This window comes from Rhineura floridana, chromosome 10 (genome assembly GCF_030035675.1).
Source record: "Rhineura floridana isolate rRhiFlo1 chromosome 10, rRhiFlo1.hap2, whole genome shotgun sequence".
In the NCBI taxonomy this organism is placed as follows: Eukaryota; Metazoa; Chordata; class Lepidosauria; order Squamata; family Rhineuridae; genus Rhineura; species Rhineura floridana.
In genome coordinates, this window is record NC_084489.1 from 6214389 (window position 1) to 6242173 (window position 27785).

Sequence of the window (27785 nt, forward strand, 5' to 3'; positions counted from 1 at the left end):
TGAGCGAACATAGCAAAGGATTGTCTTTATATTGCAAATCTTTCTCTTCCCCTTCAATCCTGTATTTCCCTGAAACCCGAGTGGATCTAGGGTGTGGTCAATGCATCATTGCGGGAAGGAGTGGTTCCAGCTGCCTTGAAAGAGGCGGTGATCTGACAACTCCTGAAAAAGCCACCCTGGACCCATTGGTTTGTGACAACTACCCACCGGTTGCAAATACCCCCTTCTTAGGGAAGGTGATTGAGAGGGTTGTGGCGCAGCAACTGCAAGTACTCTTGGATGAAACAGATTACCTTGACCCATCCCAGTCTGGGTTCAGGCCTGGTTATGGGACTGAATCGGCTTTGGTCGCCCTGATGGATGACCTTTATCGGGAGAAGGACAGGGGGAGTGCGACCCTGTTATTCTTACTTAATCTCTCAAAGGCTTTTGATACCATTGGTATCCTTCTGGGCCGACTTGGTGAGATGGGTATTGGAGGCACTGTTTTACAGTGGTTACGATCCTATCTCCAGGGTCGTTCTCAGAGAATAGCATTGGGTGACTGTCTTTCGGCCCCCTGGCAGCTGTGCTGTGGGGTGCCACAGGGTACCATCTTGTTCCCCATGCTGTTTAACATCTATATGAAGCCCTTGGGAGCAGTCATCAGGAGCTTTGGAGTGAGGTGTCAGCAGTATGCTGATGATACCGAGCTCTATTTCTCCGTAATATCTGAATCGGAAGAGGCCGTGCAAGCCCTGGACCATTGCCTGGACTTGGTGGTGGGCTGGATGAGGGCCAATAAACTGAGTCTGAATACTAGCAAGATGGAGGCACTGTGGGTTGGTGGTTCCCAAGTTCAGATAATTGGTCGGTTGCCTGCTTTGGAAAGGGGTCGCAATCCCTCTGAAAGAGCAGGTCCGTAGCCTGGGGGTGCTCCTGGATCCATCTTTGTTGCTAGAGGCCCAGGTGACCTCAGTGCCTAGGAGTGCCTTTTACCAGCTTTGGCTGGTGAGACAGCTTTGGCCGTTTCTGGACCGGGATAGCCAGACCACTGTTGTCCATGCACTGGTAACCTCCAGGCTGGATTACTGTAATGCACTCTATGTGGGGCTGCCCTTGAGGTTGATCTGGAAGCTGCAACTGGTACAAAATGCAGCAACGAGACTGCTCACTGGGGCAGGGTATCGCCAACATGTCATCCCGCTGCTGAAAGAATTGCACTGGCTGCCCATTTGCTACCGGGCCAAGTTCAAGATTCAAGTTTTGGTGTACAAAGCCCTATACAGCTAGGAACCAGGATACCTGAAAGACCGTCTTACCCCTTAGATCACTGCACTCTGCAGGTGAGGGCCTCCTACAGATACCATCTTATCAGGAGGTTCGTTCTGCACAACTTAGGAAACGGACCTTTAGTGTGGCGGCACCTACCCTGTGGAATTCCCTCCCTTTGAATATTAGGCAGACACCATCTCCGCTATCTTTTCGGTGCCTTTTGAAGACTTTCCTCTTTCAACAAGCCTTTTAGGTTGAGACCTATCCCAGTCTGCGTCTTTGTTAGAATTGCTCAATATGTTTTTTAATAATGTTTTTAACCCTTTTTAAAAGTGGTTTTTAAAAGTTTTTAATGCTGTTTTGTTTTAATGTATTTTGAGGTCTGTTTTTTATGATGTTTTAAAGTGTTTTTAGCGCTTTGTTTGCCACCCTGGTCTCCTGCTGGGAGGAAGGGTGGGATACAAATTAAATAATAAATAAATAAAGTAATTAGACAGGCTTACTTAAGTATCACGGCTTTTATTATGTAAGAAACAAATACTGATTTTATTTTTTTAAATGGTCTGCAATGATCAACTGATTTTGACAATAAACTATTATATGGGGTGTATGTAGTTTTACATCACCATTGTGTGTGTGTGTGTATTATTATTATTATTATTATTATTATTACTCTTTATTTTTACCCCGCCCTTTTTCCAAAACTGGAACTCAGGGCGGCTTACAAATAAAAACCACACATAGGTAAAAAACATACAAAAATATACAATTAAAATAGAATTAAACTATTCGTAACATTAAAACCATGAAACATACACTTAAAATACTAAGACAATTTAAAACATTAAGAATAGGACCATAGAACAATACAACAGACCTTATGAGGTCCTATCTTAAACAGCTTCTAGTCCAAAAGCCTGTCAGAATAAAAAAGTCTTTGCCTGCCGACGGAAGGATAGCAAGGAAGGGGGCATTTGTGCTTCCCTAGAAAGAGTGTTCCAGAACCTGGGGGCAGCCACCGAGAAGGCCCTATCTCGCGTCCTCACCAATCGTGCTTGCAAAGGTGTTGGGACTGAGAGAAGGGCCTCTCCTGAGGATCTCAACACCCGGGTAGACTCATATGGGGAGATATGGTATGGAGTCTTCCCAACAACTCTATGAGGTAGGGTTGGTAATTGGAAACCAAGGCAGCTCACAACAAGAAATAAATCCCTTTAAAAATCCAATAACCATAAAAACAAGTATAACCGGTTGCAAAACAGCTTAAAGTGGCCTGATTCTGAATTTTGGGATGGGTGAATGAAGTTTCTTATCACTTGAGATTGAAGTTCTGTGCATGCTTCCTGTTTGAGTAAGCTTAATTGAATACATTTTGACTTGCTTCTGAGTAAACAAACATACGGTTGCACTACAAATATCTTTATAGGTCATGTAAACAATAAACATCTTTTACAGTCATGCTTATATAAATATTTCTTCATTTAAAGTGCATGACTTTCCCCAAAGTATCCTGGGAAGTGTAGTTTCCTCCTCACAGTTATCATTCCCACCACCCTTAACAAACTACAGTTCCCTTGATTCTGTGGTGTGGTTCATGTGCTTCAAATGTGTGTTGAATGTGCTTTAAATGAATGGTATGGATCTGCCTAGGTATGGTGTGCATTCATTAGTGAATTGAAAAGAACAATTTTAAAAGATACTTTTTTAAAACAGGGGAAGGGCTGTAGCTCAGTGGTAGGACACATGCTTTGCATGCAAAGGTCCAAAATTCAATTTCTGGAAAAGACTATTGCCTGGAATCATGGAGAGCCAATGCTAGTCCATGTCATCAGTATTCAGCTAGATGGTACCAAATTACCTGAGTCATTATAAGGCAGATTCCTTTGTTCCCAAAAGTGGAAAGAGACCCAAGGGCCACAGTGACTCCAAAATTTATTTATCTATTTTATTTACAACATGTATATATCACGTTATTGTAAAAAATCTCAAAGCAGTTTATAGAAGGAATTTAAACAATAAAATTATTGGAAAAATTAGTTAAAAAGACAGATGAAGCAATGGGTCAAAGGAGGAGGACAGGAAGGACTGAGGTCAAGCCCATCATTTTCTTTAACAACATTGCAACATTAAAATAATATCAAGCAATATTAAACATGATGCACAGTTATGTCCAAAATTCTCCATCCTATTTGTGGACAGCTGGTATAGCACAGTGGGGAGGAGAGCCTGGCTGGGAGTCCGGAGTCTGCGAGTTCAAATCCCCACTCGTGTCTCCTGGGTGTCAAGGGCCAGCTAAAGATCACCCCCACAGTGAGTGGCTCAGGGGTTATGTGCCCTGCCACCTGTGCAGCCGTGGGCAAGCTGCATAGTCCCAAGGAGCCCAGTTGCCCCCCAGCTGGCAGTTGTGGACAAGGAAGGGGCTGGCTTGTGCAAGAGAGAGGCAATGGTAACCCCCCCCGAATACCACTTACCATGAAAACGCTATTCATAGGGTAGCCATAAGTCCGGATCGACTTGAAGGCAGTCCATTTCCATATCATTTGTGGACAGTGAAATTGGGGCATCAAATATTCTTCAAGGGAAGGGTGAAATTCTCCAACTGTTCTGTGGGATCTCCAAAAAAGAAAGCTCTTAGAAACATGGGAAGCTGCCCTTACACTGAATCAGACATTTTTCTCCCCTAGGAATCCTCAGAATGAAAGTAGAAAGCATTGCCTTCTTCACCTTCATGGGATTCATGCTGCTGCATCATCACATAGCACATAGCACATAGCACCATGAAGAATGAGGGCAATGCTTCCTGCCCTCACCTAGGACAGTTAGTTCAGGATTTCTGGGAACACCATCAACAACAGCAGTAAGTTTGCCCCCTTTTAATATCCCCTTACCAAAATGCCATACATAACTTAACAACATATGAACATTCATCTAATGTTGTTTTCTCTGACTGGCAGTAATTCTTGACGGTCTTTCCCAACCCTCCTATTTGAGTTCCCTTTAACTAGAAATGCCAGGTTGCATTTAGGGCTTTCTGTGTGTAACTCAGTACTGAGTGCTATCTTCTCTCCAAGCATTCATGTAAAAGATGGGCCATTTATGGATACAAAAATATCAACAAAAATAGTTGAGGCAACCCCTGGGTTCTGGAACTTCCTCTGTGTAAGTGTATACTGCAGGGTGAGCAGCAGGTGCTTAAAAAATGGTCTCTGCTACACAGCTGCCAAACAACTGCAGGGTATAAGTCTCTAACTGATGACTTTCTAAGACTTCCCTGCCTGGACATGTCCTTATGCTTAAAGGTAATTCTAAGCCAGTGACAGGTTTCCATTCATAAACCAACAGACCAAAACTCAGTGATCATGCACTGACAAAATCTCCACTAAAGTACATTTGCTAGTGGGACACTTTGAAGAGCACACTCTGCTCCTTCACTTGGAGCAAATTGTTATCCCCATTTTAAACCTGGGGTGGTTTTGCCCAAATATTTCCTGTATGCTGTAAGTGGCATTGAACCTCATCCAGTACTACTTGTGCACTGCCTACCAGCTTGATTTTGTTTGCATGCCAATTAATTTCAGCATGAATAAAACCTAGTTTTTTCTCACTAACCAAGCTGAATGCTGGGGAAAGCAGTGCCACATCCTTATCCAAAGACCAGTTCATATTTCTCATTTTGAGCCTGGGTGGCTACCCAAAGTTCCCAATTTATTTTATATGTATGGGAGTAAAATGATCTAGCTTTCTCTTGTCCTCATCAGATCTTCATTGAGCTTCCCAATCAACTTCTAACTTGAAAGTCACTGCAGCAGCTGTTAAAGTGTGGCACTGACCAGGGAGACCTTAGCTTGAATCTCAGCTCAGCCTTACATCAGTTACTATTTCTCAACCAAACCTCCCTCACATGGCTGTTCTGCGGATAAAGTATGGTGGTCCCCATGTAGCCAATCTGGTCTCATTGCACAATTGAATTTAATAATGCTGTAAATACTAGTATAAATGCCCATGACAATTATATTTGTGTAGGGACATTGGGAACAAGACCATCCAACATCAGCAGCAGAGGACAAGTTTTGTCATCACTGCAGCATTGTCCCTATAAGAAAAGAAAAGCATCATCTCTAACCCTGGTAGCTCTAGTTCCTGAGAGTCAGGACGGCTGCTCTCTGCATAGATCCATCATAGGTTCTGTTTCTTGTTCACACTAGTGTGACCACACATTAAGAAGTAACTTTTACACATATTGGTAAGACACCTTTGCTACTTTTATTCACCTTTGAAAAGAACGCAGGAGGAATGCAAACAAACAAAAAAACCACCCTTCTGTATTACTTCACAGATTAAAGAGATGTTAACTTTCCCCCCCTTATGATATTATGAATTAGTCAGGACATAAAATGAAAGGCTCAGCTTTATGTGAATTATGCAAAGCTCCCTGCGGTTATAGAAATGCTGTTTCTCAGCAGCAGCATTTTCGAAAATGTGTAGCATGAAGGTGTGAAAATTGAAGCCATAATTATTACCAGGTAAGATAGTTTCTCTTTCCAGCTCTCCTACTGATTTGGCACCGTATTTTTCTAATTTGGGTTCTGCTGATGATGATGATGGTGATGGTGATTTATTTATTTTTCACCACCAAAATGCTTGAAACTTAATAATATGCCACATTTATAGTATATCAAAATCCATGGCTTATTTATGCTAAAAGGCACCATTGTTTCTCCAGTCACACTTTATTGCCTATGACTTATGCATAATAAAAGTAACCTTTATAGGGTACACTAGTCTGTTCAAAGCTTTCATATACATTTAAACAATTAAAGTCCTACACAACTTAGGTCCCAAATATCTGAAAGACCACCTCCTTCCCTACAGACCCTCTGGCATGTTGAGATCAGCAAAGGGGGCCCTTTTGATAGATCTGCCACCCTCAGAAGCTTGAGGGGGAGTGGCCTGTTTGAGGGCACCCTCTGTGGTGGCCCCTAAATTATGGAACTCCCTCCCATCGAGATGCATCTGGCAATTTCGCTATACAGTTTGAGGCAAATGCTGAAGATGCACCTCTTTATCCTGGCCTTTGACATCTGAGATATATATTTTGAGGAACCACCCTATTGGGGATTTTAGGTTGTTTTTAAAATGGTTTTAATGTTGTATTTTAACATTGTTGTAACCCACCCTGGGACCTTTGGGTGAAGGGCGGGTAATAAATGATGATGATGATTTTTGTAATACTTATAACAACCCTGTCAAGTAGTGACTAGCTCATACCATCTACACTAGATGTATTGATAAGTATAATATAAATATATAAAGTTCTATGGAGACAAAACCAGACTTAAGGGCAGCCCAGCCAGGACACTGAGCTAGAGAGCATCCAAAATCACTAGTCCTCATTCTTCCCTTCTGAACACCCCTCTCCCATACCCTGCACTAGTTCCCCTGCTTTTTTTAACTTTCCCATTACTTCCCGCATGATGCTCCCATCAATATCTCATCATTCATCTTTCAGTTCTCCCCAAGACACAGACACTTGCATGCAGTTATTCGTGTTTTTTTAAAATGTTCCCTTGCCATCAGCTTTATTGCATTGCAACTCCGAAGAGGCATCTGAAAGCTGAACTTGTTCTGCTGCTTCAGTTGCTAGCATTGGCTCTGTTTATAGCAGCTTAAGCTATGGGATATTATGTAATGAAAACGTTTATAGCATGATAGGGCCTGACTTTCGTAGAAAGAAAAAGAAAACCACATCAGCAGATGCTTCCCTATATTTTCTTTGTCGTACTACCTGTTAGCTATTTTGTATTGGAATGAAAATGACTTTATCTGTAAACAGTAATTAAACTGATACTGTAAAATGTTCCATTATGCAAAATGGCCCTTTCTGTATAAGCTTTTGTGTAACCTGGCAGATAAAGGTAGAAAATAGGTTTATTGATGGACTTTGGGGGCCTGTGGCTACGTACTTTAATGCCGCATCTGTACCTCACATATAAAGCAGTATCATACCATTTAAACAGTCATTGCTTCTCCCAAAGAATCCTGGGAACTGTAAGGTATGCTGTGAGTTGTTAGAAGACCCCTATTTCCCTCACAGAGCTACAGTTCTCTGAGTGGTTTAACTGTAAATCCCTCTTCTTAGGGAACTCTACCTCTGAGTGAAATAGGGGTCTCCTAACAATTTGCAGCACCCTTAGTAAGCTACAGTTCTCAGGATTCTGAGAAGACTGAGGGGAGACATGATAGCACTCTTCAAGTACACGAAAGGCTGTCACACATAGGAGGGCCGGGATCTCTTCTCGATCATCCCAGAGTGCAGGACACGGAATAATGGGCTCAAGTTGCAGGAAGCCAGATTTCGACTGGACATCAGGAAAAACTTCCTAACTGTCAGAGCCATAGGACAATGGAACCAATTACCTAGAGAGGTAGTGGGCTCTCCGACACTGGAGGCGTTCAGGAGGCAGCTGGACAGCCATCTGTCGGGAATGCTTTGATTTGGATTCCTGCATTGAGCAGGGGGTTGGACTTGATGGCCTTATAGGCCCCTTCCAACTCTACTATTCTATGATTCTTTAATGGAAATCATGACTCTTTAAAGCGGTATGATAGTGGTTTAAATGTAAGGTGCACTGTGATGTGTGTAACACTGCACTTCTGTGGGTGAAAGAAATGTTAAGCTGATGTTATTGTTGTGCCCCAGTTGGAGGGAGAGCTAGGTCAGGGAGGGGAGTCAGATGAGGACAAGTTTTCTTGGGGAGCTGGAGGAAGGGAGACGAGTGGGGAGGGTTCTGTCAGACCTTAAACTCCCATGCCCAGCACTTCCACGGAGGCAGTTCCTGCCCCTCCTGCGAGTCCGATGCCAGAGCATTTGGGAAGCGACTCTCTGATTGCCATCTACACCTGTGCAGGAATCTGCACCAGACACTTCAAACGCTTCCCAGCCAATCAGCATCCAGATTCCTGAAGCCGCACTGTCACCTAGTGAAGCCCCACTGTTGGATGCGCCGTCTCGGACTTTCCCTCCATCACCCTGCGTGAGGAGGCATGAGAAGAGAGACTTTCAAAGGGTAGAACTCATCTCCTCCCTGCCTCTGCCACTTTATGCCGCTTATGAGCAAAAACCTTCCCTACTTAAGCTGGTGTCTGCCAAAGCACAAGTGCTGAATTAACTCTCCCCAAACACTGCAGAGACTGCTTAGTTAGGAGAGTTAGGGAAAGTAGTGAGTCAGAGCAGAAAGGTATATGAAGCGCACATAATTCTCCTGATATATTTGTTTTCTGTGAGAGGGGTGGTAGATCTTCTTCCTTGCTCTGCTTATTCTTTGGTAATAAGGCAGGAACAACTAGTTCATCCTGATTAGACATTAGTCTCAATATTGTGCTTATATTTGTAGCAGAATCTTCATCTAAATTAGATTCTTGTTCAAATTCAGGTTGAGATATAATTAGTTCATTAATTGTCACATTGAGGAGTTCTGTTTGAAATTCTGCATGGTTTTCATCAAAAGTTGACTCTAGAGTAGGCATAGAACTATTTGTGCTTAAATCTATTAGATTTTCTTTGGATATAGATTCAGGTTGCATTAAAAAGGTATTCAGTTCTCCTTCAATTGCCAATTCATATGCTAAACTTCTCCGCAGTGATTTGTCCTCTATAGGAAAGGAAGTACATGCATAATTTAGTGTCCATTCCTCCCTTTCAGTTCCTTGATTCAGGTTATCTGAATCAGCTGTAGTGTTTTTCGGTATCTCTTTTGAGCTATAATACTGTGTTATTTTAGGTTGTTTCTTTTTTAGGAGTTTAGTCTTAACACTGGAAGTATCAAGCTCTACTAAAGAGATATTTCCCAGCTCTTTATAGGACTTTCTTGTTAGAACCATATTTAATTACTTAAAAGAGATTTCATCAATCACTCACCCTCCATATTAAATTGTCCCATTCAGATTTAAAATTATCTTTTAAAATATATGATACAAGACCATTTGGTTCTAATACTAATTTTAACCAGTAGTTTATCCTATAGAACCAGATTCTAGATTCAATCAATTGAAGCCCCATTTCTAGACAGCTTACAGAGCTTGGAACACAGGAAGGGATAGCCATTATGGTTCGTAAAAAAGAATTTTGAACCGATTCGAATTCCTTAAATTTATCACAAGTAGTAGCTTGAATACCATAAGTAAGTTGTGGGATAATTTTTGCTTTAAAAATTTGAATAGCTGGATTAGGCAATTGCCCGCCTTTAGAAAAGAAAAAGGATATCAATGCCTGTGTGGGTTTTTTTGCATTAAGGATTAATGAGTTAATATGAGGACGATAGCTGCCTGAGGGTTGAAAAACAAATCCCAAATATTTGAATGAGTTTACCTGTTCAATTAAGCGTCCGTTTATATACCAACAATGTTTTGGGTTTTTTTTGTGAAAACCATATCTTTCATTTTTTGATAATTTATTTCCAAAAGTTCAGATGTACAATAATCAGCTATTCCTGTTAATAAACGTCTTAAGCCAATAGGTGTTTTAGATAAAAGAACTAAATTGTCAGCATATAACAGGGCATTTCTAGAGCTATAAGCCAACATTGGGGGATGGAGAGAAAAAGTAGCTAATTTTACAATTACATCGTTAATATATATATTAAACAATAGGGGAGCAAGAACACATCCTTGTTTAACCCCTTTAGATGTTACTATGGGGTTTGTTAGGTGGCCTTTAGTACTGCATCTTATTTGAATAGTTGTATTCTTATATAGGGCTTGGATAAGGCCTATCAAACGTCTATCCATGCCTAAGCTGTTTAATTTAGACCAAAGCCGTGATCTAGATATTGAATCGAAAGCAGACTTTAGGTCAATATATGCGGTATAAAAGGCTCCGCCCTTTCTTCATGCATATTTAGTAGCAAAATGCTGTAGGAGTAAGACATTGTCCATTACAGATCTTTTTGCTCGAAGCCTGCTTGTTCGGGTGCCAAAATATCGTTTTGTTCAAGCCACTTAGTTAACTTATTATGTAAATGGGCTGCATATATCTTACTAATTACATTTTGCAAACTAATTGGTCTATAATTTGAGGGGTCGGTTTGTGACCCTTTTTTATATATAGGAATTATCGTTGCAGCTCCCCAATTGTCTAGAATATTCATTGTAGAATTGATGTAAGTAAATAAGGATGCTAGAACAGGTGCCCACCATTTGGAATTTGTTTTAAATACCTCAGAAGGAATATTGTCAGGGCCAGGAGCTTTATTAGATTTCAATTTGAGCTTGCAAATGAAAGTGCCTGAAAGATGGCGACGGGGAAGGATGTTTGATTGGGAGCTCTGTACCCCAGCTCCTAATTATTGTTTTTATTACCTCATTAAAAAGTTTTGTGAAATGACTTTCCCAAACATTAGGGGGAATATTACAATTAGGATGAGAATGTGATTTTGGCCAATGATATGTAATTAAACGCCAAAAAAGATTGGAATTTTTTTATTTTGCAGCATTCAATATTCATTGCCAAATTTCAGTTCGTTCTGCACCCTTCTTTGTTTTAATTAATTGTTTATATTTTTTTTTAACAGATCCATATTTCTGGAAGTCCGACTGTAATCCAGAACATTTATATCGTTGGTAAGTGGCTGCTAATTGTTTCTTTATTTGTACACATTCATTATCAAACCAAGACTTAGATTTTATATGTCTGGTTTTAGGTAGATAAGTTGAATTTTTGTGTAACATTTGTTGTAAAAATGTCATCAGTTTATAAAGATTCGTTAGTGGGTCTATTGAAGTAGAATTCGTTTCGTTAGTTATGATTTTTTGTTTAATGATAGTTATTTCTTAGGAGTTTAAACTATTTGTAATTATCTTTTCTATTTTTGGGATCCATTTGATTCTGTGTGAATAGATGTCTATATCATCATCTACAAAGGTCTTTTGCTTTAAACGTATATTATTGTTTTTACAGCTTAACTGCATAGAGACTGGGAAATGATCACTCTCTGGTCGATTAATAACTTCATAATTGGTAATCAAACAAAATAATTCATTTGATATAAAACTTAAGTCTATTAATGACGATCCCAAAGGGGAAACATATGTATACTCTCCCTCTGAGTCGCCCAATGTTCGGCCATTTAGCAACGTCAGATTCATCTTAGTTGTTAGCTTCATTAGAAGAAGGCCCGCATAATTAATTCCATGATCTTTGGAACATCTTGGTGGTATAATTTTCATTTCCTCTGGAATAAGTGATTGTTGTGAATATTTTGTATAAAGAGCATCATCAGATATTCCAAGTCTTGCATTGAAATCCCCTACTAATAGAATTGGTAAATCTGGGTGTTCAATTACTAAAGAGTATAAAAAAGTCTCCAAAAGAGTGATACATTCAATAGTGATATTTTTAGTTCGAACTGGTGGTAGATAAGTATTAACAAGTAACAGGGGAAAACACCGATGTTTTATAATAAGAGCGGTAGCTAGATTTGACAAAGATTGTAACTGGATAACTTTGGCTATTAGGGTGGTTGATATTAAAGTACATATCCCACCTTTGGAACACCCACCTGCATTACTAGCTATAGCTTGTAAGTAATACGTTGAGAAGCCATCTAAATATAATTCTTCCTTTTCCCAAGTTTCTTGCAGTAAGATAATATCATAGGCCGATAGAAAGGCTTTAAAATCAGGATCATTTACTTTATTTTGCCATCCAGCAATGTTCCATGATACGATATTAATTTGATCTGTTGGTAATCGGTTTTCCAGACATCTATTTAGACCGCGACTCTCATCATTTCTTTGTATTAAGTTAATCTCAGGGGGCAAATTATTTGAAATATGTTCTATCGATTTGTCTAGATGTTGCATAGTATCAAGTTGGTCAAATTTAGATCTTTCTTCTAAGCTTGCTGTTAGAACCTTAAGGCGATTAATAATTTCAGTTCGGGTGTCTAGGTCAAATTCCTCATAAGAATCTAAAAGGAATATTTCCTCCGGTAAAAAATCACTATTTGTATTGTTATTTGAGACTATTTTCTTTTTATTTGTATGAACAGCCACTTTTAATTCGGATGCGTAAGTAGCAAGGTCCTTCTTATTTTCAGTTTTTTGTTCAACAGTGTCTTTTTGTATTAAGTTTATATTAATATTTGCCTGTGAACAAGTTTTTATTTTACAAGGTTTGCTAGAAAGTAAACAGATAGGAGGGGATTTGTTTTCAAAATATCTTGATATCTGAATCAATTGCAATGCAAAAGTATATCTTTCACTTTTTAAAGCTTTCACTATATCAGAATTCTGGAATGTAATAACAGCTCTGGCCTTCCTGTAGTTATAAAATAAATATTGAATTGAGGCAATTGTTTCCAGATTTAATAGGCCTGGCACAGTAGCTTGTACCAATTTCCAGAAATGTAGCTTATGCTGGTTTTGATTTAATAGCCCTCTGGGTTTCGGGTAATTTATAAATACTAACTTAGAACTATTCAAGACTAATTCCCATGTTTGTTGGATATCATTTGATTTCAAATTACTAGACATTAGGTGGTTAACAGAGTGATCTGCATTCAGATCTGTAACTAAAATCTCATTTTGTTGAGTTATCATAGTCGTTGAATCTTGATCTGCATTCTGAGCTGTTAATAAGATCATATTTTGTTCGATTGGCACAGTCATTATGTTTGGATCTTGTTCATGTCGATTTCTCATAGGCGATGATAGAAGATTATCTCTTGAAATGGGAATTTGTTCCTGTAAGGGCTTTGGTTTCTTGTTTCATCTTTTCTTTTTCTTTTTTTTTCTTTTTTTCTTTTGTAGATTTTTGTTTGGGAGTATCTAACAGAGTAAAAAGGTTTTTGAAATTCAGACCAGAATTATAGTTGTTTTTAAATTTTTTGACATTTTTACTTTTTCTGAAGTTCCTTATCCCACATGTTCCTTTTTTAATTCGCTTTGCTTGAAGATCGGGATCAGTTAGCATAGTTTGGGAAAATTGAGATTTCTTGATTGGTTTATCTTCATCAGTATTAGTTGGATATTTATACTTTATTATTTCTTCTGTTAAGATCGTAAGTAACGAAATAGATTCTTTGACAAAGCTTGAAATCTGAGACAGAGAAGCTGTTACCACTGAGGTCCATAATTCTCCTACAGGAGCTTGGTTTCTCTTACCAAATTATACTAAAGATGGGTTTAGAAACTGCCCAATTGAACATCCGTCAATGCATTAAAGATATAGATTATCAATTACATTTGACAGAAGCAAGGAAATATAGGCATAATTCAAGATTTTATGACCCAATGCCATATTATTCCAATTTACCCTCTTATAAACTTAGGAAAGCATTTAGCCTGATCAGATTAAATATACTTCCTTATGCTTTGCTTGAGGGCCGATTTAATAAAGTTCCTTACAATGAGCGATTGTGTCCCTGTGGAGTGGGAGAAGTCGAGACCAATGCACATGTGCTATTCAGATGTCCATTTTACAGTCATATGAGGAAACAGATAATTACTCCAATTTTAATTTCCTCTTCTTACAAATCTGAAAAGGATTGTTTAGATTATTTATTGAATGATAATTCTCCACGAATTACATTTTTGGTAGCAAAATTTACAACAGCAGCCCTAATAGCTAGAAGGATGACCCTTAATATTGGCTAATAACTTATTTTAGGAAAGTTAAAATAACCTAGAAAGACTGAAATATACACATATGTACAGTTATTTATTGCTATTGCCTTGGTTTTGATTGTAGATTACTGTTTTAACTTTTAAAAAGCAATGGTTGGATCATTTTAAAAGATATATGTTTAAGGATACAAGATCCAATTTATTGTTTAAATTTTAACAAACTGCATTCTTTTTATTTATATAATTGGTGAAACTGTTTGTTTTATTTAATAATGCTGGTCAAATGACCATAATAAAATTTCAAATATATGAAGCGCACCACTTTGGACGTAAACATAACTTTAATAAAAAGAGAAAAACACATCATCTCACCTCAGTCTGAATCCTTCAACTCTGGGCAGGACAGTTATTTTGAGACTAATTTCAAAATTACAGCAGTCCAATGTCCCAAGATGATTAAAAAGTCTTAGCAATAACATTCTCCAGTCAGCTTATATTAAACCAATATACTTATAAATGGACAATTTATTATCAGAGGTGCCACCGTCATTCCCTTTAATACCAAGCTTGATTTGTCCAGGCCAGGGCCTGTCCATTTGGAAGGGCAATGGGCCACCATTCCAAAGATGGTGAGGATTTTGTCATACTTGGGGGACTTACAGGTATACAGAAATATATTATTTTGTTATGTAAAGAAGGAAGTGTTTTTTTTATAAGGTCAGCATGAATTTATGCTCAGTGCCTTCCAAGACCTCTAGTATATTGAGGACTATTAGACTATGGAAAATTGAGGGTGCTAGCTGAAGGGGATGGGAAGGAAAAGGAGGGGGAGAATTGATCCGCTTGAGCTCCAAATATATATCCATAGGGTTGGATGGATATGGGTTGTGACTTTTTAAATAATCTGTTCCCTTCTTTATATGGGGAGGTTTCACAAGAGAGGAAAGGAAAAGGTTTCTCCATTTTAACTGTCCAGAAACTTTGACACATTATACAAAGCATTCAAGTTTCAGGCTGACATTCAGCCCTGAATTCAGTTCTTTAGTCTTGTATAGCACAATGAAAAAATGGAAATGGACTGCCTTCAAGTCAATCCCGACTTATGGGTTTTCATGGTAAGCAGTATTCAGAGGAGGTTTACCATTGTCTCCCTCTGAGGCTAGCCCTCCAGCTGGCGAGGGCCTGCTCAGCTTGCCACAGCTGCACAAGCCAGCCCCTTCCCTGTCTGCAACTGCCAGCTTGGGGGCAACTGGGCTCCTTGGGACTATGCAGCTTGCCCACGGCTGCACAGATGGCAGGGCACATAACCCCTGAGCCACTCACTGTGGGGGTGATCTTCAGCTGGCCCTTGACACCCAGGAGACACAAGCGGGGATTTGAACTCACAGACTCCAGACTTCCAGCCAGGTTCTCCTCCCCACTGTGCTATACCAGCTGTTATATACGAGATGGTTTTAGACAGTGGGAAAGAAAACAGTTTTTCCCCCCTTCCTCCTGAGATCTTCTCTCCTTCCCATGAGCCATGAACAGAACCTCTCATTCTAGTGTTTGGGGATCAGGGCTGTCGCTTGGGGGAGGGCAAATAGGGGTGACAACCCCATGCTTTGTGGGGGCCTACACCTGGTAGCTCTGATGCCTGGTTAGTCTTGCCACCCCCTGCCCACCTGCTGAGGCTCTCCATCTCCTCCTTCCTAGAACGAGGGAGGAGGGAGGGAGGAGGTGGACGTCGATGGTTTCACCAGCAATGTGTTGCCAAAGCAGCTATAGTAGGAACAAAACAACAGTTACTAAACGTAAGCTGGGATGGGGGGAGGGCTGCCACCACCATCACTGCTTTGAGGAGAAGTGGGTGGCAGAGGCAAGGAGGAGATGAAGGCAACTAAGGGGGGCACACAATGTGGCTTGTCTCAGGCCCCACACTCCTGAGAGATGGGGATTCAGTGCAATGTTTGGTAAAAATCTCCAATGGTATGCATCCAGCGCTGTCTCCCAACAAGGAACCTGGCTCTCTGTAAGAGGTTGCCTATGGAAGGTCTTGCTGGCACTAGCAGAAGAGGGCAGCATGAAACATTATATTGGTTCTATTATGATGAATTGTGGGACATTATTTATTTATTTATTACATTTATATACATAGCTGAAGCTCTCTGGGCGGTTTACAGCAATTAAAGACAAATTTACAAATTTTAAAACACAAAAACAATTTAATAACACAATTTAAAACAATTTAAAACAATTTAAAAACACATGTTAAAATGCCTGGGAGAAGAGGAAAGTCTTGACCTGGCGCCGAAAAGATAACGGTGCACTTTATCAAAGAGATCATTCCTTAATTGGGGGCCACCACTGAGAAGGCCCTCTCTCTTGTTGCCAGACTCCCAGCTTCCCTCCGAGTAGGTACCCGGAGGAGGGCCTTAGATGTTAAGCATAGTGTACGGGTGGGTTCATGTCGGGAGAGGCGTTCCATCAGGTATTGTGGTCCTAAGCTGTGTAAGGCTTTATAGGTTAAAACTGTAACAAACGCCCACAATATTCGTTTTATTGTTAGGCGAGGATCCGCTCCCAAGTACAAGGTTTCAATATTACTCAAGGAACGATGAAACGGTCTTAAAAGTAAAGCCAGAGTTTTATTGAAGCACTTGCAAGTGGAGAAACGAACAAAGCCGAGTCTGCCCCTCCCTGGTCGCAGCCAGGTCTTATACCCTTGGCACCACATACATCATGCATACATTAACTGCCTGCTCAGCCTACTTCCTTATTCCCGATCTTTTCCATATAAGGTCTTTTCGGCTCTTGGCCACATTCCTGAGACAGGCGTTGTCTCTTCACTCGGTGCCATTGAAGTACTTGCAAAACCGGTTTTGCCGGCCAAGGTAATTTACACAAACAAAGAGATAGCCAGGCCAGCTTATGTAAACCGCAAAGTACGTGCCTATGGAATGTTCACTAGGTCACCGGTATTGTCTTTATTTTCCTTAAGCTAAGCAAATTCTACAAAAGCTAAATAAGCATTATTTCTTGTTCATTTTCTACAATTCCCCCCTCAAGAGCCCATTTTAAATTATACTAAATGGGCTCTTCCTTCTTCTCTCCTTTTGTCTCCCATGGATCTTCTTTATATACCCTTTGATACATTATTTTTCCATACAGTTGCATACTACTTCTTGTTGCTGCATTGTCCGCTATACTACGAATGCCATTCATGATTATTGGTAACAGACAGGGTAAAAGCATACATCCTACTAAAATTAGCATAACTTGTATAACCATAGTGTTCATTCCTCCGAACCAGTTGAACCATGAATTCCAATCCCCAAGATCGAGCCCTTTCCAGGTTTGTACCGGTACGTGTGCAAGCTTCTTCATCATATTTGCCACATCTTTTACAATTTCACCATTGTCATCTATTTTGAGACAACATTCCGTTAGGTTGAGGAGCCCACAGACTCCTCCCTCTTTTGCCAGTAAGTAGTCCAGAGCTAACCGGTTTTGGAGTATCCCCTCTCTCATTTGAGTTGATTGATCAGCAAGCAGAATTAAGGAATTTGCCGTCTGATTAGTGAGAATTTCTACCACAGCTTGTAACCTAATCAATCTATTTAATAAATAAATGGGAGTCCTGTACCCATACATACCATCCTGTGCCCAGGAGGCTGGATCATACGTGGCAATGATCCGCTCTGGTGGCCATGTCTCACCCCATCCATTATCTTGTCCTTTTGCCAGACTAACATCTATTGACCACTTCTTTTCTTTGGATATGTCCTCGTCAAACACTGGAATTAAGGGGTTTAGATTGCCCCCTTTTATCGTATACATTATGCCAAAGTAACAGGTGCCAGTCCAGTTTACTGGTAAAGTTGAGTAAGCGGTAGAACCACAAATCCAATAGTGACCTTTTAAAGCTGGTATCTCTTTGTAGTTAAACAGTGACCCTGTGAGTCGGGAGGGTATATAATATGATTCATTACCAAGAGGACTTAAAACTGCTTGTTCTGTGGTACATTTCCATAATTCCGTTTCATTTCTCCACACGCAGGTACATCCTGGCCGGGTATGGTTAGTAACTGCCCAATACTTTTGGAATCCCCTCACTATCATCCCATTTGAATGATGCCACGCCCACTCCTTTTTATAAAGAGATTGATTCTTGCTACTCCTAAACCAAGCGCATAGTCGCCCTGTTACAGTTTGTTCTTCCCAATATGTACGACATGCATATATATCTTTTACTCCCTCCTTCCTCATCCAAGTACATGGAGCCCAAGTGTCATCTTTTAATCGTACGTGCGTCCCATTATTCCACAGGGCACAGGGAGTAATAGTCTCCCCCGGCCCTGGATAATGTTTGGTAGTGTATTGGAGAGTCCAATTGCATTTACTATTTCCCAATTCTTGAATTGGGAGGGTGATATTCTGGGACATGCAATACTGGCCCTTGGGAGCCCATTTTAGATTCCACCATAGTCTGGTTTCCCAGGTTCCTGTCCCATTATGTACCTCACTACGGTTACTTAGTAGCCATTTAGGGTTAAGGGGTATTGCCATCCATGGCCATTGCGGAAACCCTTGGGGGTTTCCACAAATCCAGCAGCTTTTAAGGTAAAATACCTTAGCTACTTGTTTAGCCAACTCAACATATGTATTAATTTTATCTGTTGCTTCTGGTGTGGACCGGAAAATTCTCGACTGCTCATTGTAAGGTTGGGATTGGTCAAGAAAAGTTATACACAAAAATACAATTAAAATTAGGGAACCCGAGAAAACCATCCCCAGTCTAAATTGTAATACTGGATTCATGATTATATATTGTCCCTTCTCCTGGAGAATTTGAGCTTCAGGTCAGAGTCCGACACGACCCTCGAAGACCACTTAGCTTCGGGTTCTTGATTGTTCACCCCGCCAGTTGGAGGGTCCTTCGCTACCCTCTTCTCTGGTTCCTGAATGGTAAGTGGTTCAGATGCTCTCTTTATACGGGAAACATGGATCCATTTGTCGCTTCCAAATACTTTTACGGCTGCCTCCATCATGAGGGCGACTTGCTTCTCCGGTCCCCAAGTTGGTAGGAGTGGCTCCCTTTTCCACTGTTTAATCCGGACCCAATCGCCTGGACGGTAGCTATGAATTGCCAGATCTAATGGAAGCCTCTGGAATTCTCGACTGTGCCTATGGAGAGAGGAAAGAACATCCTGCAGGGCAATTACATACTCTTTCAACTGTTTTGCACCCACGTCCCCTGTTATGGGAGCCCTTTCTGTCTGGGGCCGTGACTCAAGGGGAGGTCATCCGAAAAGGGACTCAAATGGTGTCAATTTAGTCTTTCCCCTGGGAGTGTTTTGCATAATGGTCAGAGTCAATGGTAAGGCTTGGACCCATTTTAGTGATGTCTCTTGGCAAACCTTGGTCAGCAACGTCTTAATTGTCCGATTAGCGCGTTCTACCTGACCGGATGATTGGGGCCGCCAAGGGGTATGTAACTTCCAGTCAAACCCCAGAGCGGAACTTATGTTTTTCACAATTTGACTTATGAAATGAGGTCCTTGATCTGATTCAAAAGTCTCTGGTAGGGAATATCGTGGGATGATTTCCTTCAGTAGGATTTTAGCAACAGTAGTTGCAGTGGCATTACGAGTGGGAAACGCTTCTGGCCATCCCGTTAGTTGGTCAATGATTACCAACAAGTACTTATAGCCTTGGTTGCGGGGCAGTTCTGCAAAGTCGATTTGTAATCGTTGGAATGGATAATACGCCCATGGTCTTCCTCCCATTGGCACAGGAGGCTTTGGTGCTGGGTTGACTGCCGCACAAATAGCACAGTTGAATACGGCTCATTTAGTTTCCTCATACAGTCCTGGTGCCACAACCTGGCGAATTAGGAGATCTCCCAGCGCGTTTCCACCCAAATGCGTTTGCGCATGTAAATCCTGTATGAGTTGGCAGAGGATCTGTCGTGGGATGATGAGTTGTCCAGTTGGTATCTGCCACCATCCGGATTCTAATTTTATAGCCTTTTGACCTAGTGCTCTTTCCTCTTCTTTCTGGGAGTATTCTGGTACCTTGGTGGGAAGAGGTAGTTGGATTGCACACATTGTTGCTGTGTCGTTATCGTCTGCAAGTGCTGCTTCCTTCGCCTTTTGGTCTGCGAATTGATTGCCCTGTCTCCATGTCGAATTCTTATCCTTTCCATGAGCCAGCACATGCACGATGGACACTCTTTTCGGTTCCTGGATGGCGTCTAGAAATCTGATTATCTGCTCTCGATGTTCCACCGGCTGTCCTTCACTCTTCACATACCCTCTTTCTTTCCATATCATTGCAAATGCATGGGCTGTTTGAAAGACATATTTTGAGTCCGTATAGATGGTCACACTTTGGTCCTTCATCATCTTTAATGCTTCTATTGCTGCTGTTAGCTCTGCCACCTGGGCGGAATGCGTCGAGGGTAGTTGGCCACTTTTAAGAACCTCCATGTTTTCACATACTGCATATCCTGTTTTCCTCTTCCCGTCTATTACCCGGGAACTCCCATCAATGAACACATGTCTTCCATCTATTGGTTGGTCTGTCAAGTCAATTCTTGGGCATAGGGTGGTATCTAGGGTCTCAATGCAATCATGCTCGAGCTCTCCTGGCTCCGGTAAAAGTGTTGCTGGATTCAGGGTGTTGCAGGTTTTCAGTGTTAGGTCTGGGCGACCCAGTAGTTGCTGTTCAAATTGAGTTTGGCGACTCGGACTCAAAACCTTGGATGCTGCTTCTCCTAAGATCCTCCGGAGGTCATGAGGGCCAAGGACTGTTACTGGCGCGCCCATCATGATTTTCTCAGCTTTTGTTAGCACCACTGCTGTGGCTGCCACAATCCTCAGACAAGCAGGCCACCCTTGGGCTACTGGATCTAATTTTGATGAGTAATATCCCACTGGGAGGTGGTCAGGTCCCATTTTCTGTGTCAGCACTCCCATTGCCATGCTTTTTCGCTCTGCCACATACAGTCTATAAGGTTTACTTCCATTGGGCAAGGCAAGAGCTGGAGCTTGTTGCAACACACTTTTAATCTTCTGAAATGATTTTTCACATTCTTTCGTCCAGTGCCACTTGGAGTCCTTCTTGAGGAGTTCATACAGAGGTCCGACATATTCACTGTACCCTGGGATCCATTGTTGGCAAAACCCTGTCAGTCCCAGGAAGGATCTTAAAGTCTTAATGTCCCTTGGTGGTGGGACAGCACAAATAGCCCTCTTTTGCTCATCAGATAGCCGGCGCCCTTGGGATGAGACCTGGTACCCTAGATAGGTCACCTCCTTCTGATTCCATTGGACCTTTCCTCTTGAAACCCGGTATCCGCATTTATGCAAGTAATTTAACAGGTGTTTTCCATCTTCGGTACAGGCTTCTTCTGTCGGGCTACATATCAGCAAGTCATCCACGTAAACCAACAGCGTCGATGGTCTCTTTTCTCGGTACCATCCAGCCAGGTCCCTCTGCAACGCCTTGGTAAATTCACTTGGTGAGCTGACGAATCCTTGTGGGAGCACGTTCCAAGTGAGCTGACAGGCCCATGGTTCCTCCAGGGCTTCCCATTGGAAGGCGAATAGATCTTGGCTATCCTCATGTAGCGGGATGGAGAAGAAGGCATCCTTTAAATCGAGGACGGTGAAGGTAGTAGATGTAAAGGGTACATATGACAACAGTGTGTGTGGATTCGGTACAACAGGCACATCTTCCAGAACTTTTTCGTTGATAATTCTCAAATCTTGGACTAGCCTATACTGGCCTGGCCGTCCTTCCTTGGGGACTCCGAATATTGGGATGTTGTGTGGGCTAGTGGTCTGGTGTATCCATCCGTATTCCAAAAACAAAATGATCATTTTATGTAGACTTTGTCGGACCTCAGCCCTTAGGGGAAACTGCTTTACTGGCGTTGGGGCGGATCCGGGCTTCAATCGTACTTGGACTGGAGTAGCGTTCTTTGCCCTTGCCGGATTGTCTTTTCTTGCCCATACGTCTGGGTGCACATCGGGAATCGTGAGAGGTTCCTGTTGGACATTCTTTTCCTTAATTCCTGCAAGTGCCATTTGGAAGGCACATTCGTTCCGCTTGGGAACCTGTACATGTAATTCATTGTCTTGGAACGTGATGCGGACTTGCAGCTTACTTAGAATGTCTCGGCCAAAAATGGGGGGTGGGCATTCAGATGATATCAAAAATTGATGCCTAAACTCGGTTTCTTTATCATGGAATCTGACGGCTAGGGGTTGTGAGACGGGTATCTTCTGCTTGTTGCCTTCTATTCCCATCACGGTGGCAACTTGAGACGTAAGGGGTATCTTTTGACGGGAACAGGTCCGGGGCATCATTGAAAAAGAGGCTCCTGTATCTATCAGTCCTTGTAATTGGTTTCCATTGACTGTTAGCGTTAACATAGGTTCTGCCTGCGGACTCCCCTTATATCCCGTCCACCTTCATTCAGAGTCATATTCCTCCGTAAATTGCGCCATCTCCTTGGGTGGACCCTTCCGCCCCGATTGTTCTGTCCTTTTATCCTCTTGCCTTAACTGGTGGTCAGCTCCCCGCTCCCGGTTTTCAGTGATCCTCACACTACAATCCCGAGCCCAATGGCCCCTTCTCAGACATCGGGCACACTGATCTTTGTGTAGCAGGGGGACGGCTCCGGGTTTCCTGTTGGGTGGTGCGGGAGGGGAAGTGCCTCGGGTTTCCATACCCCCCTCTTGTACCTTGAGTGGCCTGGGTGACTCCTTCCACAATTGCGGCTGCCATCATACCATATTCCTTCTTCCTGACTTTCCCTTCTTCCTTCTTCACTTGCTCCTCCCTATTTACATACACCTTGTACGCAATCTCCACTATCTGTCCCATACGCATGCCCATCACTCCCTCTATCTTCTGTAACTTTTTCCGAATATCTGAACAGCTCTGACCAATAAATAGGGTGATCAGCAGTCTCTAATTGTCCTCCGAATCTGGGTCTAAAGCCGTATATTTCCGCATTGTGGTGGTTAATCTTTCTAGAAACACAGAGGGTGATTCCTTTGGGTCCTGCTGTACTTGGTACAATTTAGACATATTCATTGGCTTTGGTATGGCATTCCTTACTCCATACAGAATGAGCCTTTTATAATTTATTAACTGTGGGTGAGCCACGCCCGGGGTGGGTATCCACCCCGGGTCCACTATGGGGAGGACCACTTCAGGTGCCAGATCCACGGCATTATTTCCTGCCCTTTGGTTTCGGGCTGCCTCTGTCCGCGCCTGGGAAAGGACAAGGCTCTTTTCTTCTTGGGTCAACAACATGTTTAAAAGTCTCTGTATATCTACCCAGATGGGATTGTGGTTGGCAAAAATGGAGTCCCACATCTGGTAGTGTTTATCTGGATCCTCTCTTAGCCCTGGCATTTGATTCTTCCAATTGAATAAGTCTGAAGTGGAAAATGGGGCATGCACAAACGCGACCTGGGCATTTGCGTTCAACACCTCCCTCATTGGCGCCACAAAATTTATTTCTGAAACTGAGTTGGATCTATTCCTCCCGTATTGCTTTCCCCCTCTTAAGGTCATGGGGTCCTCCATTGTCTTGATAGCATTTATTAACTCTTGTCTTTTCTTTGCAGTAGCCATGGGTAACTCCTCCTGTTCCCTCTCTGCCAATCTCTCATAGAGTCTTAACATGTTTTTGTGTGCCGCATCCCGTTCCCTTTGGGTCTGAGCCAACTCCTCCCGCAGCTGTCGGGACCGAGCCAACTCCTCCTGTACTCTCTCCACTTGGTCGGGATGCTCGGGCGGGGCAGTTGGTGGCAGAGCCCCTGCCTGGTCAGCATAGGGAGGCGGGTTCCCTGGTGGTGGCTGCGGAAGGGGCACTATTTGTTGTGGGGGGTGAGGCAGGGCTATAGCTGGGCCCTCACCTGCATCCTCTTGTGGTGCCGGTGGTGCCACGACCCTCCTCCTAATGGCCAGATCAGTAAAATCATCGCTGTCTGTCAGGACAGGCTTTTCCCCTTTTGACTGAGTCATGACCATTTCCAGCGCACATTCTGTTGGCGGATTACGGCTCACTGCCCTCCACCCCTCTGCATAATGCCAAGAGTCGGCCGTCTCTGGTAAAGCATCATACAGAGTGGATATCAGGCGGCTGATTTTTTTACTATCCCAAGTCCCACCCGGTGGCCACGAAATCCCCAGTCCCACCCAATCAATCAGGCAGAAGTGCTCTAATTTCTCCGGTGTTGGTACCGGACCCCCTGATGAAATAACCCCTATTTTGAAACTCAAGAAATTATTCAAAACACATTCAAGTGGCGTTCTTCCCAGTTTGCCCTTTCCCGATTGTCCACCCCTCTGTTTTGTCTTCTGGACTGTCCCTTTGCTTACGGCCTTCGATGCACCTTGTCCCATTCTTGGGGTCTTTTTGTGACTGAGACGAAACGACCGTCCGACAGGTGACAAAGCCCACCCTGTCTGCATGTAACTTATGCCCAGGAAAACCCTTTCGGTCCCTGTAACCTATGCCCAGGAAAACCCTTTCGGTCCCTGTAACCTATACCCTTTTCTTTTGCCCACAAAACAGACAGGGACTTACCGACAAAAATGGAAAAGACAGACAACTTGCACTTCCCTGCTGTCGTGGCCCGGCCTCTCGCGAGGACGCGGGAAACGCACTACTGGCCAGTCCGCTCTCACTTCGGGATAACGGTTAGGATTCGTCCTGTGTCATACACACCTCATACACACTCTTGCATCCATAGGTTTCTTCGGCCCTATACCGGGCGACTTACCCCTTCCGAAGTCTGGCTTTACTCGTTTCGATTTCTATGGAGAGGCTTGGCGCTTACCCCGGCACCCCGGCGCGCCCGTCGACCATGTGGAACAGGCCTCAACGGGGCCCGGAGCACTCTTTCTGCTCGGCCACGTCGCCTCCGGAACGCCGTGGGGTGCTCAATTGCCTGTCCCTTCGTGGTTGCCACTTGTAACAAATGCCCACAATATTCGTTTTATTGTTAGGCGAGGATCCGCTCCCAAGTACAAGGTTTCAATATTACTCAAGGAATGATGAAACGGTCTTAAAAGTAAAGCCAGAGTTTTATTGAAGCACTTGCAAGTGGAGAAACGAACAAAGCCGAGTCTGCCCCTCCCTGGTCGCAGCCAGGTCTTATACCCTTGGCACCACATACATCATGCATACATTAACTGCCTGCTCAGCCTACTTCCTTATTCCCGATCTTTTCCATATAAGGTCTTTTCGGCTCTTGGCCACATTCCTGAGACAGGCGTTGTCTCTTCACTCGGTGCCATTGAAGTACTTGCAAAACCGGTTTTGCCGGCCAAGGTAATTTACACAAACAAAGAGATAGCCAGGCCAGCTTATGTAAACCGCAAAGTACGTGCCTATGGAATGTTCACTAGGTCACCGGTATTGTCTTTATTTTCCTTAAGCTAAGCAAATTCTACAAAAGCTAAATAAGCATTATTTCTTGTTCATTTTCTACAAAACTAGCACCTTGAATCGAGCTTGGAAACATACAGGCAGCCAATGCAAGCGGGTCAGAATCAATTTTATATGTTCGAACTGTCTGGTCCCTGTTACCAATCTGGCCTCTGCATTTTGCACAAGCTGCAGTTTCCGAACTGTCTTAGGGTGAAGGCATGAACAGGCCCTATCATTAATTAAGAACAGCTCAGAGCACCATTCATATACATTGGGAGTAGTCAGTGTCATGCCCTCAAGATGTTGGACTCTAATTTCCATCAGCCCTGACCATTGGCCATGCTGGCTGGGGCTAATGGGAGTTAAACTCCAACAGCATCTGGAGAGTACCACATTAGCTACCCCTGATGTACATGGTGTTTTACAACGGGGCAGACTGCAGTCAACTGGTGGACCATTGACCAGTTCCTAGAATCAGTTAATATGGACTAGTTGTGGCTTAACTGTTAAAGAGCTCTTAAGTATGGATACTTGCTTTGCAAATATAAAACACATTTGTGGACCAAAAGGATTTGAGGAAATAAAAAACAGACCATGCAAGACTGAAATTAACCCATTCCTTTTTCACAAAGCACTATATTCCAAAAAAAAGAAAGAAAAAAGACAGGTTCCCTGCCCCAAAGAACTTCCAGTCTAAATTTCAACATCTGGGAAATGTTGGGGACTATGATTTAAGGGAAGTTTATCTTTTAGTTTTTAAGATTGCATCTTCACTCCCAGAACAGACAGCAATCCGAGATAACAGAAATACAGAATGAAGTCCTAGTAATTATTGCATCATCATCACTCCCTTGACCATTTCATCTGAGGCAGGAGTACTCGGGGCAGAAAAGGGTGTTTCTTTTCACACTTAGGAATGGGACTGAATGACGCACTAGGGAAAAGGTGCCAGAGGCTTTCCAGAAAACATAAACATTATTAAATCATCAGTTACTCCTCACCTCTTTTTGTGGCAAGCATTACCACTTCCTGGTTGTCTTTTGTCAGGCCTTTGACAGATAGTTTGGCCCTCCGCTGGGAGCACCACAACTAAGAAAGTATTTTAAATAAAGTTCTGCAAATACAAAGAGGTAGCAATCTTTATCAACCTCTTTTATTCAGTCACTCCCTTATTTATTATATGTCTGCATCTTGCTTAATTGGAGTTTGAGGGATTTTCAACTCTAGCTAAGCAATCACTAGAAGATGCAAAGAAACAACAACAAAACTTTATCATCATCAGAGCCTAAAGCTTGTAAATACTTATTTTTAAAAACAAAAAAAGCCAAGGCCAAAGAAGGGAAAAATCATTCCAAAAGTTAATAAGGAAAAAGTGTTTACTTGCCAGTTTTTTTATACATTATAAACTATCCACCACAAACAAGATGAAGATCTCTCTTTCTCATTAAGAATAATTCCTCTGTTGAAGTTAATATTTTCAAACATACAGGTATCTACCAGTGCATGAAATGAACAGGTCAATACCTTGGAAACAAGCAAGTCACTGTGAACTTGATCACAAATTGTGGTTGTGAAGAAGCAGAAGACAGAGACAGCGCACGGGTGAAAGGCGACTGTACCTATAGGCAAAGTCAAGCTTTTGAGTCTGCCATTCCTGGGGATCTCTCAAAAACAGTGAGACCGAGTAAACATTCATTCATTCATTCCTCACTCTCTGGATGGAGAAGGAGTGAGGGGAGAGGTCATTGCCTTTCCCTTCCCCGGGCCAGGCCCTCAGGTCTTCTACATCAGTGGGGGGGGAGATTGGTTGGCACTATGCACCTCTCCCCCCTAAATGCCCCACCTAGAAATATGGCCGCCCCACTAACAAGGAAGGCTGCCTACAGGGCTGGTCATAGCAAATTATATGGAGTCTTTGTAATTAAAGACGGTACACATCTGATTGCTGGATGGTGGAAACTAACTATGGGGGATGGTTATTATAGCATGCCTAATGTCATGAGCCCTGTGGAATGACTGTGGAGTGACAATAAAGAAGAAGAGATGGACTGGGATTTGGAGGAGGGCCCTCCTGTTGCACAGTCAGGGGGTGTTGAAGCCAAAGGCTCCAACTCTGTTGACACTGACAGTTCCAGTTACAACTGACCTGACATTGCCCAATCAAGACTGCCATTTCACCTCCCCTGCACCTCCCTTTCCTGTCCACACCACCATCACATACCTCACAGACGTGACTCTGCTGTTCTCATCTCTGACACGGAGGCAACTGTGCTGGCAGGCGCCCCCAGTTCCTCTAAGAAGGAGTGCTCACATGCGCGCTCCCATTCAGGGACACCTTCACACAAGTAGATGAATCCGCCCACACTTATGTAAGGGGGTATGCCCAATTGCTGCAACAACATCTTAGCACTGTGTAGTCATGCCTAGTTACGCTGAGTTGCAGTGGTCTGTGTAATCTGTACGCTGATCT

General features: G+C 42.6%; 1 protein-coding gene across 3 annotated transcripts; it reads right to left on the reverse strand.

The window, feature by feature from the left end:
* Nucleotides 1-16128: 16128 nt before the first annotated feature.
* On the reverse strand, nucleotides 16129-27570 carry LOC133365467 (syncytin-B-like). 3 transcript variants are annotated; one of them, XM_061587401.1, is made up of 2 exons: nucleotides 27537-27570; nucleotides 16129-19067 (listed from the first exon to the last, which is right to left on the reverse strand). In XM_061587401.1, the coding sequence occupies exon 2, from the start codon at nucleotides 18676-18678 to the stop codon at nucleotides 16945-16947; it is 1734 nt and encodes a 577-aa protein (XP_061443385.1). In that variant the 5' UTR covers nucleotides 18679-19067; nucleotides 27537-27570; the 3' UTR covers nucleotides 16129-16944. The 3 variants fall into 3 exon arrangements, with proteins under 3 accessions (XP_061443385.1, XP_061443386.1, XP_061443384.1); XM_061587402.1 differs by having other exon boundaries at nucleotides 16129-19044; nucleotides 27537-27561; XM_061587400.1 differs by lacking the exon at nucleotides 27537-27570 and adding an exon at nucleotides 24470-25360 and having other exon boundaries at nucleotides 16129-19044.
* Between the last annotated feature and the right edge of the window lie 215 nt (nucleotides 27571-27785).

What these genes read in the sequence shown, in the direction of transcription:
- LOC133365467 (XM_061587401.1), bottom strand. Translation starts at nt 18,678, where the DNA reads ATGAATCCAGTATTACAATTTAGACTGGGGATGGTTTTCTCGGGTTCC.